General features: G+C 36.6%; 1 protein-coding gene across 1 annotated transcript; it reads left to right on the forward strand.

Annotated features, from left to right (window-relative positions):
- The first annotated feature begins 1,252 nt into the window (after positions 1 to 1,252).
- On the forward strand, positions 1,253 to 15,462 carry LOC130105531 (cytokine receptor common subunit gamma-like). The gene is made up of 8 exons (XM_056271553.1): positions 1,253 to 1,389; positions 5,406 to 5,493; positions 5,577 to 5,749; positions 5,845 to 5,978; positions 6,268 to 6,421; positions 14,461 to 14,560; positions 14,695 to 14,791; positions 14,890 to 15,462. Exons 1-8 carry the CDS (start codon positions 1,320 to 1,322, stop codon positions 15,148 to 15,150), a joined length of 1,077 nt encoding a protein of 358 aa, XP_056127528.1. The 5' UTR covers positions 1,253 to 1,319; the 3' UTR covers positions 15,151 to 15,462.
- Positions 15,463 to 16,208: the final 746 nt, after the last annotated feature.

The following is a 16,208-nucleotide window of genomic DNA, read 5'->3' on the forward strand; positions in this document are numbered from 1 at the left end:
TTAGAACAAAGTATAATTTGCACGGTTTGACGTGATATGATAATCGATCGTTAGATTTAATCAGTGCGATTTACTGCAATGCTTTTTTCAGTTAGTTGGTCAGAAGAACAAAAGTGGATGTTACTTACATGTTCAGATGACATTTTAGGGTGAAAATTCTTATGTTGGTCATACTTCCAAAAAGTAGAATCTGTGATTCCGAATGAGAGTATCCACACCGCGCGGTGACTGACAACTGCACATTCTCCTCAAAACGGCACTGTGCCGTGCCGAGGTACAACTCACGTAAAGTTGATAATTCCGCGAATGACTGCAATTGCAGATTTCGAACAGAGATGGCGACAAAGAGGAAAAACTGCAGACTGCAGCTTTAAGGGCTCAGGCACGTGTCATTTTGATTTATGTCAATGGTAAATTATATAAATAATGTACATTTTCTGTCATGTTCTATTTTTATCCATCAGTGAACTGTAACATGGTGGTACTTCTATACAATCTTGTTGACTCAAGATTGATTTCGCAACAACTTTTAGTCTAATTCCATGTAGTAGAGCAAAATGACAGAAAGCACTCAGAATCTTGTACAAATCTGTAAATGGTGGAATTTTTTTTGTTAACGCAACCTCTGAATTGGGTGCTGGTTTAAAGTCAGTATTTGTGTGGGAAGGTTGCCATGATGAGAATTAGATTTCTAAATCAGTAAATTTACATTTATAAATCCCCAATTTTTTGGCACATAGATCTTGTATGCAAGTTACTTGATATTGATGTACCATATAAATATAAAAATATGCACACTAAAACAATCAAAATGTATCATAGCATCTCTTACATATGATGCAAACATATAATGGTTTATCTTCTTCAGTACAGTAAATTTCCCCACTGAAATAAAGATATTGTAGCCAATTGTATGATAGCACGGAAGTGCAAAGTTTGTTTACAATGTGAATTGTGATGTGAAACATTTATTTTGTTGTACTTGATTGTTATATATAATGTCTACATGTAACTAAAGATCAGAATATATATTTATTCCTTATACATTTTAGTATTGCTTTAGGTTTTTGATAACAGTGTGTTTTTATGTAAAAGTGAACTGTAATAAAAAATAAAATAAGTTAAAATCTAATTCCTATTTTCTTTTATACACAAATTTAGCATTCAGATCTTTTCATAACAGGCATTGAGCAAAAAAGTGGTTTCTGGTGATGAACAGGAAATACATATGTCAGCCCACAAAGAGCGGATACGTTTAGAGCAGAACAGGGAAGATAGAAACAGACACAAAACAAGTGAGTTATGTAAACCTGTCCAAGATGATATTATTAGTCAGTCTTTTCCTTTGGAATATTCCTTCATTTGCATTTTCAGCATCATCGGAACCGAGTGAGTATGGTATAACTGCTATTTTGAAAATAAAATATTGTTTTTTCTTCATTGATTATATTTTACATTATGTTGCCTTTACAAAACATATAACACAAAGTATATAAAACACAAGGTTTACAAAAGTAATTTCAGGGTAGGGTGCGTCGTCTTTTTATTAATTTCCTCCCCATTTTGTGGTTTTATATGCATTTTAAAACTACGGAAGTAGTGTGGTTGTAAAACAATTAAGATGTTAAAGTATAATATGTTAACATATAAAGGGCCTAAAAAGTCTGGCCACAGAGATTATTTCATCAGAAGAGGTGACCATTCAGTACTACTTAGGAAATTGTGAAATTCTTCAGCAAGCTTTCGCTGAGAAGTTGACAAAATGGGCAGACGATTGCTTTCCAAAATGTCTGATCTGCCATGATGTGTACACGCAACATGAGCTTACAACCTTTTCTGTTCAGTTTTTTAAACAAATGACTGAATTAAAATATTCTAAGAATTCTTATGCAAGACATATGATTTTACTATTAATTTTAATCAGTAAGATTGTATAAAATAGTGTTTTTGACTAAAAAAAAACATATTTCCTGTATGTTTAGGCTACGTGTCCTGTCTGGTCCTCTGGGGCCTCATTTATAACCGTTGCACAAAACAGGCCCTGAAAGAGGCGTATGCCACTTCCGACGCATAAGTTGGGATTTATAAAACACAAACTTCACGGGAAAATTTGCGCACCTGCACGCAAACTCTGACCCATGCTTACAAACGGAGCTGGAGTTAAATTACTTGTTGGTCACTTTTAGATAGAAAATTTAAAGAAAATTAAACATATACGGATTAACCATATGGGCAACTGGGCAAGTGCCCAGGGGAACCACGTCCAGGGGGGGGGGGGAATCATTCTCAAACGTTTTTCTAGCCTAGGCCTATATACCCTTTCATCAAAACGTTCTAAATTCCCTGAATGTTTTGTTGAAAGTTTTTTTTTTTTTTGTGGACGCGGGATCTACCGCCTGATTCACACTACTTCACGCATTTCATTTCAACGCCAATGGCGGCACTCTAGTAGCCTGGGAAAACCCAGACAACTTCCGGCAAATTTAGATTTGCTCTGAAAGTTAATCTGGCAAAGAGCTCATTCAAGCCCATTTCCAATCCGTTGAAATCGCGGCACCAATCAGAAACGTTGGGGCGGGCTTTACACGATGACGACAGCGCTGGGATTTCGAAGCAGATTTTGTAGCCTACATTACAAAGATGGATGCCGCCGTCGAACATCACTCATTCGAATCAGCTATCGCGTCTGTTTTAAGCGATTTGAACGTTTCCTTTTTGTTAAAAACCGAGCAAAGGACAACACTCGGAGATTCTCCGCCGCTCTGCATACGTCATCTCCTTTATCGCTCTTATTGGTTTTAGGTCTATCCGCGACGTCCGTTGGTGACGCCCCTCTGGAAATGATTTGTCTATGACACTTTGCCAGTCCATAACTCAGTTACAACTGAGAATGGTCTGGTTTTAACCAGGCTAGCACTCTAGGTGTCAGTGCCGAAAGTTGGGTTGACGTCAACATCCAACTTCAGACTGACGTCAACATCCAACGTCGGAAAGTGGATTTTGGTTGGAAAGTTGGGTTGACGTCAGATAATACATGCAGTTATTATTATTATTACAACTTTCATTTCCAACCAAAATCCAACCTCTGTCCGATGTCGGATGTTGACGTCAGTCTGATGTTGCGTTCAGGTTGGAAATGAAAGTTAGGTTGGCGTCAGAACCCGACGTCGGACAGACGTTGGATTTTGGTTGGAAATAAAAGTTGTAATAATAGTAATAGTAACTGAATGTATTATTATTGGGGGTGGGGTGGTCACTCTTGGTGTCAGTGAGTCTTTTTTTTTTTTTCATTTATATTTTATTGTCTTTTCACAATATGAATTTTACAGAACAACAAGGCAAACATTGACAATATTTAACTACAGTCAAAACTTGTTTTTCCTTGAATTCCCTTAATGATAAGACATTCGTTTTTTGAAACATAAACCAAACATAAACATAAAATTAAAACAAAAAATAAAATAAAATTGTAGCTTAGAACTGGGGTGTGGTATGTGTTACTCTCCGTGACAATCCTTGCATAGTAAATGTGTCAGTGAGTCTTAATCCGCCACTGCACATATATACCGCAAGATAATACAAATATAATTTCACTCACCTAATCTACTTGAAGAAAACATCCATCCTGTTTTAAATGTCCGCGCTACAGAGTGTGTTGGGCCGTTTAGTATCTAACGGCAGATGAAGGAAAAAACGTAAATCTTCATTATGAGTCCTAATCATAAATACGGTGCATGTTCACAATAACAGTTTAAATAAATAAAATAAGGATTTAAACTAGGTTTTATATCTGATATACACATTTAGATAAAATATGCCATCTCATTAATGGAGTTAAGCACTTAAATAACATTAAATCATTACTGAGAAGTTACAACATTTTTATATTCTAATAAATAGAAATATTTGTAGTGGATGCAATGCACTGCTTTTGAACTTTTTGAAGTCTGTGGCATGCTGTGTTTTAATGTTTTAACTATAGAGAGGATTGCTTACCATGATAATAGAAGATTGTTTGAGAATTTTTTTTTTTCGCGCAAATAATACACAATTAAGGCCTATCTGTTTCAATTAAAAATATAAATCAATTAAAAATACTATTTGGCCTGTGGAAAAGATTGAGAAAAACTTTCTCTGAAATTAGTTTATATATATTTTATACTATTTTATTTATTTATTCAAAAACAAGGCAATGATAGCCTATAAAATGGTTTTTAGCAATGTAATGTGGCGGCACATCTCATATTTTCCTTATGTCTTGTACCGTTAAACATGGTATCACGTGAATGAATATGCATTATGTAAATTATATGCAGATGAGGATATGCAGAGTAAAACTTTTTTTTTTTTTTTTTTACAGTCTATGAGTAAAACTAGGCGTTGTGAGCTCCATAGTTATTTCGGGGAAGAGACGCATGTGCGCACAATCTTCCGCTGACTGGAATTTATAAAAGGAATTTTGCGCAGGTTCTGGCGTACGCACGGTTTTATAAGTCGGATTGTCCAAATACCAAATACCCACACTTGCGGTCTTGGCCACTTGAGAGCGCGTCTACGAGACAGGAAGTTAGTGCGCAAGACTGCCCCATGTTTTAAAAATGCCAAAGTGCAGTGTAGTGCCCTTAATGCACAGTATTGCACACTACACTTTGGAGCGGTATTCGAGGCTAATTGCGTATCCCATCATGCATTATGTCCGGAAACTCATGTGCCCCGAAATCGCGAGATGTCGAGGAAAACATTCCACTGTAGCCTAAGTTAAATTAATTAGATACATATAATTTGGTAGTAAAAACATTAAGCGTTGTACATTTCGTTGATGCAAAGATGAGTAGGCCTATGGTATGTATGCCAATTTTGTATAACATTTGCAACTGTTTTTATCACAAATTAGAAGCACCACAATTTTAAATGTGTCTTCTGTTAGTTACATAGCGACTACTGAACAGACTGAAATGCAAAGTATTAAAAATATAATAAATAAAAGCTCTGTAAACACTTGCATTTTTTTCAAGACAATAAGTGTGCCATCGAGTAATCAAAAGTTCTACACACACTTGCAGTCTTTAAGCCTACTTGAACACTTGGGTCATGCAAGTAGACAAGTGGTCAAGTGCAAAGGCCGCAACCGCAAGTGTGGGTATTTGGACAAAGCATGAATATTTTTTGGTGTACACCATTTTTGGCTTTCGGGCGCATACACTTTAAGTAAGGATCCTACACACAGTTTTAGAAATGAGACCCCTGATGCTGAGCATCCTCTACTGACAAACAATATGCATTACAAGCTGTACTTTTTTTCTTTTTTCTTTTTTTTTTTACCTCAGGAGTTTGAAAATAAATTAAGGTTCTACAAAGTATACCCAAGGTGTGTTTACTATACTGTTTCTCTCATCTTTACCCAGAAATAAACTGCCTTATCATAAATCTGGACTATGTTAACTGCACATGGAGTGAGCTTGGGCTCAAGTACAATTACAGTTTCAAGAGCAGGTGCGTATGTTGAACAAAAAAGAAAAACCTATAATTTTGGATGAAAATATCAAGACAAACAATTTTCTTTTGATTTCTCTTAGCTTTTCACATCACAAAATTCTGGATTGTTCTACATATCACAAGATTAACAGTGTTAATATGGGCTGCGCGTTTCCCTACAAAAAAACACAAAGGTTTAATTCGTTGAACACATGGCTGTACAGTGACAACGGCAGTTTGGTGACAGAGCAGAGCCATTCTCTAAAAGAATATGGTATGAAAAGTTATTCATATTTCTTACAACTTTACAACAACTGTATGGAAATAACTGGTTGATGGATTGATATGTTATACTGTGTTGCTAATCAGTGAAGCTTAACCCTCCGTTCAACCTGTCTCTGGTGGAGAGAAAAGATACTGAACTGTGGCTGTACTGGAATGTCACCAATGATGACAGCTGTATTGAGAGTGAAGTTCGTCACAGGACAGACAACAACTGGAAGGTATAAAATTAGTATTATAAAAAATAAATTCTGATTGGATGAGCTGCATTTGAAGCATGTGCACATTTTATATTTATTTAATACAGCCTTTCATAGCATCTTAATTTATTATGAGAAGCTCGTGCAGATATTCAGACAAACAGCAAGATTGGGATTTGATATTGCCTTTATGCAACTATTAAATAAACAAATAAAATGACTAAAAATAAAATATTCACCTTTTCACCTTGTGGTCGTCTGATAACCAGACACAAAACGCGGCACAGTTAACAGCTCTCTCTCTCTCCAGAACACCTCTCCGGGCAGCAGGAGTTCCTTCGTTTTGTCTTTTCCCTCCAAAAAACGGTATGAGTTCCAGGTCAGGGCTCGAATCTCATCATCCTGCGGAGAGTCCAAGTTTTGGAGCGACTGGAGTGAGTCTGTGTACAAGACCAACGACACAGGTACCGACGCAGCACGAACTTATCACATCTTATCTCACTGATCTATATATGCCTACCTACATATATGTTCTTCTTTACATAGATCAGTGGGCGTGACACGACAGATCAATTTTTCATAATAGCAGCCAATCAAAACAGTTCTCTCTGCTTTCGCACAATCGCAACGCACTGCAGCGCACAAGTATCTTGTAATTTTCGTATCTTCTGTTATGCTTTATCGGATTGGATGCTTTTTATGGATTTACATGTTAGAACGTGAGGTATTTGTCATAAAATCCTTCCACAATCACTTTCTTCACTTCGGATGATTGATATACATGTGGATGAGATTTCAGGGTTTATTCATTAAAGACGGAGTCTCTCACCGTTTCCACCTTATGGCAGAGAGTACCAATACCCACACTTGCAGTCATTCCACTCAACAACTTGTCTACTTGCATGACGTATTTCCTGTGTTTGGCCCAAGAAAGTGTTCAAATGGGCATCAAGAACTTGACTACCTGATGGGGCACGTTCACACTTGGCATGTTTGGTTGGATTAAAATGAACCCTGGTGTGTGCAGTTAATTTGAATGAGTGGGAACGCTTGTGCGAACCCTGTTGTGAAACAAAACAAGCAGAGCCTGCTTCCAAACTAACTCTGGTACGGTTGTAATGAAATATGAACGCTATATACACGGACCAAAGACATGTAAACAAACCAAACACATGACATGATGTCACAAGATGCGACAGTATAGTCTAAGCAGTCTTCCCAATGCTATCTCACCCATAAAAGACAACATGATAACAAATCTCCTCCTGGTGATGCCATCCCTGCACTGGTAATCACTCTCTCCATCTCTGCCTTAGAAAAAGGTACACTTAATGCTACAAAAGCTTTTGCCATCATCTCTGCTTTCTCCTTGTCTGTCACTGCCTTCTTCCCATTGACCAGTACAGGGTAGTCCCATTCCCTCCTTACGCCACCCATCTAACTTATCATCCCCCATACTTCTCCCACGGGTGTTATTCTAACTATTGAGCTGCATAACTCACTCCAATAATTACTCTCAACCTTGCGTATTGTCTTTTTTTTACTAATGCTTGAGTTCTCTTATATTGTAACACATGCTCATAATTATGAGTCCGTCTCAATTACCTGAAGGCCCTATTCCTACCTCTTACATATTCTCTGCATTCCTCTGTCCACCATGGAACCGCTTTCCTTCTCCTTTTTCCAGAACTCTTAGGAAGAGTTTCATTCGCCACCCTTCTTTCCTGGAAGCTACTATACTGTCTATTAATATCCATATCTCTAAGCTCTCCAGATAACCTTTCCTCACATAACTCCTTGAATTTTCACACAGTATTGTTTTGGATGTTCTGCAAGTTCTGTCTAGAAATATACGTCATAAAAGCCGACCAATCAGACCCTATGCCTTTAGGTTCGGTATCTTTAAGTTCGGTGTTAAAAATGCCAATGGGAACGCTAAGCTAACCAGGACTACATGGGTTTTTTTGGTCCTGACAAAACAAACCAAGTGAACCGAACTACAAGTGTGAACACACCCTTTATTTACAGCTTTATTTCCTCATTTTAATGTTCAGTGCTTTAAAGTAAAGTTCTAAATGTCTGTTCAGTAGTCTCTATGTGACAAATGACAATTTAGTACATTGTAGGAACGGCTTACAAAAGCTTGTTATAATGTGATAAAAAGCGGTTGCAAACGTTTTACAAAATACACATACCCATCTCAGCAACAATAAAATGTGCAGCACTTTGTTTTACTTCCAAATTATATTTAATATATAATTAAATTAACATCTCACGATTTCAGGGCATTTGAATTCATGAACATGATCAGGGTTCTAAATTAACACCCGCCAACCCGCCAAATGCGGGTTAAAATTCATTTTGGCAGGTGTTAATAAAAACTTACTAGCCAGTTTGGCCGGTGATGCATAAGGTTCTGTTCTCGGTCATTTATCCCCCTGGCAGTACTTCCTACATTTCCCATAAACACTGTGCCGTAATGCTACGTGATGACGTTTCATACGCCCATTGGCTGCGCGCAGTTTGCAGTGAAACCAGCGCGAGAAATGATCATGGAAACAAACGGAGCGTACGCGTCCATCCACCAGAAAACACAAGGAAGATGAAGAACGAGCCAGAGCAGGGAGCAGACTGAAAGAGGAGGGAGCTAGTAAAGTAGCTAAAGTAAAAAGTTAAGATTAAACTAAATGCGGCGGTGGTTGGGACAGACTTCTGGGTTTAAATTTAAATGTCGTTTAACGAGAGATAGCCTACATTATTAGGGCCCAAGCCCAAAGGGCCTATTGTTTTCCTTAGGATTATTTATTATTATTATTATTATTATTATTATTATTATTATTATTATTATTATTATTTTTCTGCTACCTTTTGGACACTTTTGGAGGCCTTAACATGCTCAAAAACTCCTGAAACTTTGCACACATGTCAGAACCCGCGGCCATCAGGGCCGGGCTGAAGATGGTACCCGGGCGTGGCAGGGGGGCTCGACAGCGCCCCCTGGAACGGGGTCCGAAAACATGGTCCATAAATCAAACACGCTTGCATGTAATAATATGAAACTCGGTACACATGTAGATCTCCTCGTTTCATATATACTTCACACTCTTACTTTTTACCCCAGCCCAACAGGAAGTCGGCTATTTAGGGTTGTTGGTAAAACACACGCAATGGAATGTGAAATACTCCTCCTAGAGAATTCAAACAAACGGCACGAAACTCGGTCAGCATGAAGTCAAGACATTGAGGATGAAAGTTTGCGAGGGGATTTTTGATATCTCGAACGGTTTGGCCGTGGCGAGGAAACAAAATTATGGCGAGAAACGTGAAACAGGAAGTGTGTCATAACTACTGCATACATTAACTGATCTTGATGAAACTTCAACAGTGTGTTCGTTGTAAGAGCCCGATCACATGGATGTGACTATTGTGAGTCAAAGTTATAGCGCCACCAAATGGCAGCAGGAAGTGTGTCACTTCCTAAATGCTTTTGACAAAAGGGGGGGGGTTAGTTTTATCTACAGTAATAAAACTCGATATGTATATTGTACTCTTCGAGCCGGACAACTTTCTAATTTACCGTAATTAGCTCGGATCAACAGAAAGTCAGATATTTTTGTCTGAATGTGGATTTTTGGCTAAAAAAGCCTCTGATTTTTTACCCACTCCTCTTAAGTGGTTTATTCAATTCCCACCAAACTTTTTCAACATGATGAAAATACATTAAAGAAGCTAAATTGTGAATGGCTATCTCAAATTGTTTTGCTATGGCGAGGGATTAAAGTCATGTCAAAAAAGTAAACACTAAAAGCCTCATATCTTCTAAAAAATTAATTATACACCATTTATTTCTAGATAAAATTACACAAATATCAGAACTAACCCCATTTTATTCTTGTTTTCAATTTAAGAATAATGTACAAGTTTAAAAACAGCCAGAATGTGCTATTCAGTTAAAAAATAAATACATCAAGTAATACAAAGGGCTATACTGCCCTCTTGTGTCCAAAATGATATCAACTCAGTACATAAAACTTTTTTATCAGGTATGGCTATTGTAATTAAATATAAATATATTAGGTATGTGGCTGTGAGGATCTTTTCCCACCGGTTAATCGACGTTAGACACCAGCGAGGCCTTTTAAATCGCTAATATAAAAGTGAAAGTAAAGTAAGGACATCCGCACGGACATAGTGGTGGCGCTCGCAGTGCGCTCGAATGAATTTCTATGGAAGTGGAAATGAAAAAACGTTCGCTCTGTTCTGCTTGCTCGTCGCCATGGACGCGCACCGTTATGAATGCCAGTGCAGCCGCATACTTTTTAGTGTCACTTTAAAATTAGCACCATATCGGGGGCCGATTGTTTCCGGTTTTCAGGTAATACACAACAACAAATGAGTAAATGACAGATTCGCTTAAATAGGCGCTTTTACACAAAATATTCCATCATCATTTTTTTCAGTCAGCTCTTCACTCTCGTGATTAATGAATTTTGACTCCTGTTGCTGATCTTTTCTGCAACTTTCGTTCAGCTCACAATTTAGTAAGCAAACACGCTTCAAATGTGTTTTTATTTTATTTTTGTGTATACATATGTGTGTATATATATATATATATACATATATATATATATATATATATATATATATATATATATATATATATATATATATATATATAGCTTATGTTTCAAATATGAGTTAATTAACAATCGTTGGAAAGAATGATACTTTTAAACATATCACTAAACCGTCATTAGGTGTCGCCAGGCGACCGTCTTAATGAGCGAGTCATTGATTCATTCGTTCAAACGATTCGTTCGAACGGCTGAGTCATTCATGAATGAAACAGATTATGGATTGGTCGTTGAATCTTTGAGTCAACCGATTCGTTCAAAATGCTGAATCATTCAGTAATGAGAACGCGTTGCTGTGAGATGCTCGATGGTTCTGCTGTGATCTTTGTTTAACTATTTTCGCTGCTGAAACAGAAAAAAAGTCAATATTGCATCTAAAATGTAAGTGATTTGACGTGTGTGTGTGTGTGTGTGTGTGTGTGTGTGTGTGTGTGTGTGTGTGTGTGATTGTGTCTGTTACAGTGATTGTTTAACCCTTGTTAAAGTTTAGGCCTTGTCTTTTTGGATATATATCTTTTTATATATAAAAAAATAGCATACAACCCTGAGAATTTTCTCTCCCTCTCTCTTCGTCTCTGTGTGTGAGGGATTTGTCTATTGCTTTTAATGGAGTTCAAGGTTTCAGGGGCTTTTGGGGCTCTTAACGTGCTCAAAAACTATTGAAACTTTGCACACAGGTCAGAGCCCACAGCCATCAGGGCCGGGCTGAAGCTGGTACCCGGGCGTGGCAGGGGGGCTCAACAGCGCCCCCTTGAACGGGGTCCAACAATTTGGTCCATATATCCAACACGCTTGCATGAATTAATATGAAACTTAGTACACATATAGATCTCATCGGGCCGAACATCTTTCCCCTGGTCAAGTTTTACGCCAGCCCAACAGGAAATCGGCTATTATGGGTTGTTTGGAAAACGCTTGCTGTGGAATTTGAAGTACTACTCCTAGGCAATTCATTCAATCATTGCCAAACTCGGTGTGCATGAAGTCAAGACATTAAGGATGCTAAATTGTGGACAGATTTTTGATATCTCGAACGGTTTGGCCACGGAGAGGAAATTAATTTTCATGACTAAAAAAGGACATATAAAGTGTGTTATAACTTAGTTAGTTTTACCTACAGTTACAAAACTCAGCGTGTATATTCTTCTCCTCAAGCCGAACAACTTTCTAATTTAAAGTAATTAGCTCCGACCCTCAGAAAGTCAGATATTGTGGTTTGAATATGGTCATTTTCTCTCTCTCTCTCTGAGCCAATATGGCAAGCCGCTTTAACATTTAATCATTTTAACCTACTAGTCTCTATTTTCATGCTACTAGTACTTATTTTTTAGATACTAGTATCTATTCCATTAAGTACTAGTACTTATTCATTTGGGACTAGTGCTTATTCTTTAGTACTAGTGCCTATTCTTTAGATACTAGTGCTTATTCTTTAGATATTCTTTTGAATACGTATTAGTAGCTAATGAATAAGTACTGGTATCTATTTAATATGTACTAGTATCTAATGACTTAGTACTAGTATTTATTGAATAAATACTAGTATCTATTAATAGGTACTAGTATCTAAAAGGTCATTTTCTCTCTCTCTCTCTCTCTCTCTGAGCCAATATGGCAAGCCGTTTTAACATTTAATCATTTTAACCTACTAGTCTCTATTTTCATGCTACTAGTACTTATTTTTTAGATACTAGTATCTATTCCATTAAGTACTAGTACTTATTCATTAGCGACTAGTGCTTATTCTGTTTAGAATATTCAAAGTGCTTATTCAATTTTTATGCTTATTTATATTTTCAGAGCAGAAAATCCGATTTTTCTGCTTATTCAATATTGCATCTAAAATGTAAGTGACTTGACGTGTGTGTGTGTGTGTGTGTGTGTGTGTGTGAGAGAGAGAGAGAGAGAGAGAGAGAGAGAGAGAGAGAGAGAGAGAGAGAGAGAGAGAGAGAGAGAGAGAGAGAGAGAGAGAGAGAGAGAGAGAGATTGCGTCTGTTACAGTGACAAGAGTTTAACCCTTTAAGGCCTTGTCTTTTTGGATATATATCTTTTTTTTATATAAAAAAAAGTGCATACAACCCATATATTTTAAATGTATTGTTTGCTTTAAATTAAATTAAGATTGTATGTTTGGTAATTGAACCTAAATACATTTAAAATTAATGTGCTATATTTCAGATCAATATATTTGTTTTCCTTCATTTTAATCAACACTAACTTTATTCTCATCTGAATTATAAATAACTTATTTCTGTATAAAATAAAAAATCCAGAATAATCCAGACCAACCAGAGCGCACTATTTCTACAACATCATCAGTGCTGAAGCGGAACTACCAGAGCCGTTCGGCAGATAGCGAGCAGATATTTTGTGTCACGTCGTGCACAATAACCCTAAAGGCACCAGGGTGGCGGTGCCACCGGCTTTTTATATATATATATATATATATATATATATATATATATATATATATATATATAAATATAGCTGCGAGCAGCGATGAAGGGCCAAAGCCGGCGGCACCGCCACCCCGGTGCCTTTAGGTAACTAAAGGCACCGGGGTTGCGGTGCCACCGGCTTGGGCCCGTAATCGCTGCTCGCAGCTATATTTTTTTTTAAGTTTAAGGTTTTTGTCATTATTTCTTACAAGCTTATACATTAGGCAATTATAGCCTATACACAACAAGCTTACTATATATCTTAAGGTTTTCTTTTAGTTGAAAACATTAAACAATATGTGTAAACAAAATATATAAACAACAAAAGCATTTAAGCTCAGGCAGCGCAAACGGGGAAAAAACGCAAAAAAAAAAAAGAAGCAGACTGCGCAGTTATCGTACAGAACGTAGCCTACATACTCGAGTCAGCATATGATTATCGTGTTTATATTGTTTCACGTTCATGTTGAGAAAAACAATAATATCCACATGCTCGAGTGAGAAAACGCGCTGCGCTGACACACAGGCGTGGCAGAGACGCGCGCGCCTGTGTGTGTGCAAAGTGAAGTAACAGCACTTTGCGTTTTCTGTTCTTAAACCTGTCTCCCTCAACGAAACTTAAAGGAAGCATATGTCAAAATCATTTTGCTACCAGAAGATATCGGGGTACAGCTGCTGACCTGCAGTCGTTAATGCAGTGATGGACAGCTGCTTCCTCAGTCGACTGCTGTTTCTTTGGATTTCATGTGATTTCTCATTGTGGTGGTGATATTATGATTATAATACTAATTAATAATTGATTAAACGTAATTCCATTTTGTAATAGGCTATCATTTTCATCTAAGTAATTCCAAACTTCGCGAGGCAGACAACGACATTATGTGATCAAAAACACAATCCACTTGTTAAATGCTCCACCCAGTGCATTTAATTATAACTGCGAAAAAAATTGAAGAAAAAAAGTATTAGTATTAGTATTTTATTTTTTTAATAATAATTACAGAGCGAAAATTCGAATATTCGTGCACATCCCTAATAGAGATAGATCCCAAACTTGAAATGAAATGTTTGCACTTTCTGTGTTGTATTGTACTTTATATGTGTTTTTCATGCCAACAATGTTGATAAAATTATCAAATGCATTCAGTGGCACTCATAATTTCTCTTATTTTCACCGGAAAAAATTTGGCTAGTGGAAATTCTAAATGGCTGGTAACTTTAGAAAGTTACCAGCCACATTGGCTGGTGATCAAAAAAGTTAATTTAGAACCCTGAACATGATGATTGATGGGAAAGGCATTAGAGATAGTGTGGATTTAGTGTGCATTTTTACCTTCCTAAAGCGTAAACGTATCATAAAATGTTTGCAGAGATTTAGGAAATATGCTAGTTGAAAACAATAATGAAAAGTAATGCCAACTCTTTTCCCAGAGAGTCTGGCTCCCATGTCTGTGACGACACTGGTGCTGTATACAGTGGGAGGCGCAATAATACTCGTCATACTCGCCTGCTTGCTGGTCCAAAGTGAGAGGTTTGAATACATTTTTTTGTCTATTAACTAATTTACATTCATTTTAAACATTTTAGTTTAATGTTTAATAATTTTCCACAATAAAAGTCCATAAGTATTTTATTTACTCTAATCTAATGTTTAATGTTCCTTAGATTAAGAATAATTTTAATACCAGTGGTACCAAATGCAGGACGAAATGTAAGCCAATACCTTGCATCCCTTTTTGACAATTATGATGGCAATATAGAGGTAAGCAGTTTTTTGTTTTTTTAGTCATGTACCCTGAATTAGTTTTTTTAATTCATAGAGGGGAATGTGAGAATATATCATCTTTTTTTTTCACACAGAAATGGCTGTCCATGCCTAAAGATCTGGAGAACGGCTTCAAACCCAATTTCACAGAGCGTGCCTGTCCTGTGCGCGAGTACGGAATGGTGTCCCAGTCCAGCAGTGACAGTGAAAGCATCCTCTCAAACCCAACAGACCTGTCGTCAGATTACCAATCCATGCATAGCTATTCATCAGCCTCCACCATACCTGGACCTGCTGAAGCCCTACCAACCCAGGACCCATCTCCAGTGGATAACCCAGTATCTGTCTTAATCTGACTGAGGCAATTCAGTGCGTCAGGTGCTCTTCTGACCAAAAAACGTTCTGTTTTGAATTTTAAAAAATCACAGCTTCATCGGAATGTTACGAAACTTGGTGACTTTTATGGCATTAGGTATGTGAACACAACAAAAAAATTGAAGGCATGATTCAAGCAGGCTAAGTGGTCGTACAAAAATTAGTCACTTTCGCTCTTCGGTCAAAAATGACCGACCATAGGAAATGAATGGGAAATTGACAAAAACACAAAAATTCTCTACAAATCGGCCACGATGCAGAAAAAAAAGTGCTCAGCAATGAATGGGTGACCCTCTAAAACATCAATAGTGAAAAACATAACATAATTATAATTTATATATATATATATATATTGATATAATTATTATGAAAAATATTAAAATAATAATTCATATTATAAATAATAATAAGCTGTGATAAAGCATTACTGTTCATTACTGTTTTTGTATTGAATTGTATTGTTACCTGCAACAAAATGCTTTCTCTGTATTCAGGTTTGACTGTAGTAATAATGCAAGAATGTGTACACTTCACATCAAATTTATTTAAACATTTTTTATAAACCTTGGCAAAAAGTATTATTTGAGAATTTCTAAAAAATACATTCAAATCCACATCTTAAAAGTAAGTCATTTGGTCCAAAAACTTTTAGAGGATTCACAAGTCTCTCCATAGAGAGCTTTATAAGCATCTAGTGGTGAACCCATGAAATAATGTTTTATTTAATTTTCCACAAAAGATGGCTCTAATCTGACTTAGTCTCTATTAATCTCAAATACTGCAATAATTAGAGAAAAAAAATGTTGTATTATTTTCAATGGCAAAAATTAACCATAAATATTGCATAAATATTAATTAATTATTTTTATTTAATATATAATTATTTAATTAAATAAGTAACATCAAATTCTCCCAAAATACAAAATTAAAAAGAAAAAATATTATTGAAGTAAATAAATTGCATTGGTTTTACTGGGATGGAGGAAGTTTCATTTTTAGGTGTCCGGTCACTTCTGATAACGAGTGTTGCACCCAAATG

The sequence above is a fragment of the Rhinichthys klamathensis genome, unplaced genomic scaffold, assembly GCF_029890125.1.
Source record: "Rhinichthys klamathensis goyatoka isolate OS25496 unplaced genomic scaffold, OSU_Roscu_1.1 h1tg000321l_1, whole genome shotgun sequence".
Lineage (NCBI taxonomy): Eukaryota > Metazoa > Chordata > Actinopteri > Cypriniformes > Leuciscidae > Rhinichthys > Rhinichthys klamathensis.

Bases quoted from the DNA above. Each gene is read 5' to 3' on its own strand.
- LOC130105531 (XM_056271553.1), top strand. From the start codon at position 1,320: ATGATATTATTAGTCAGTCTTTTCCTTTGGAATATTCCTTCATTTGCA. The intron at 1,390-5,405 runs GTGAGTATGGTA...ATCTTTACCCAG, and splicing joins TTCAGCATCATCGGAACCGA to AAATAAACTGCCTTATCATA. The intron at 6,422-14,460 runs GTACCGACGCAG...CTCTTTTCCCAG, and splicing joins GTACAAGACCAACGACACAG to AGAGTCTGGCTCCCATGTCT.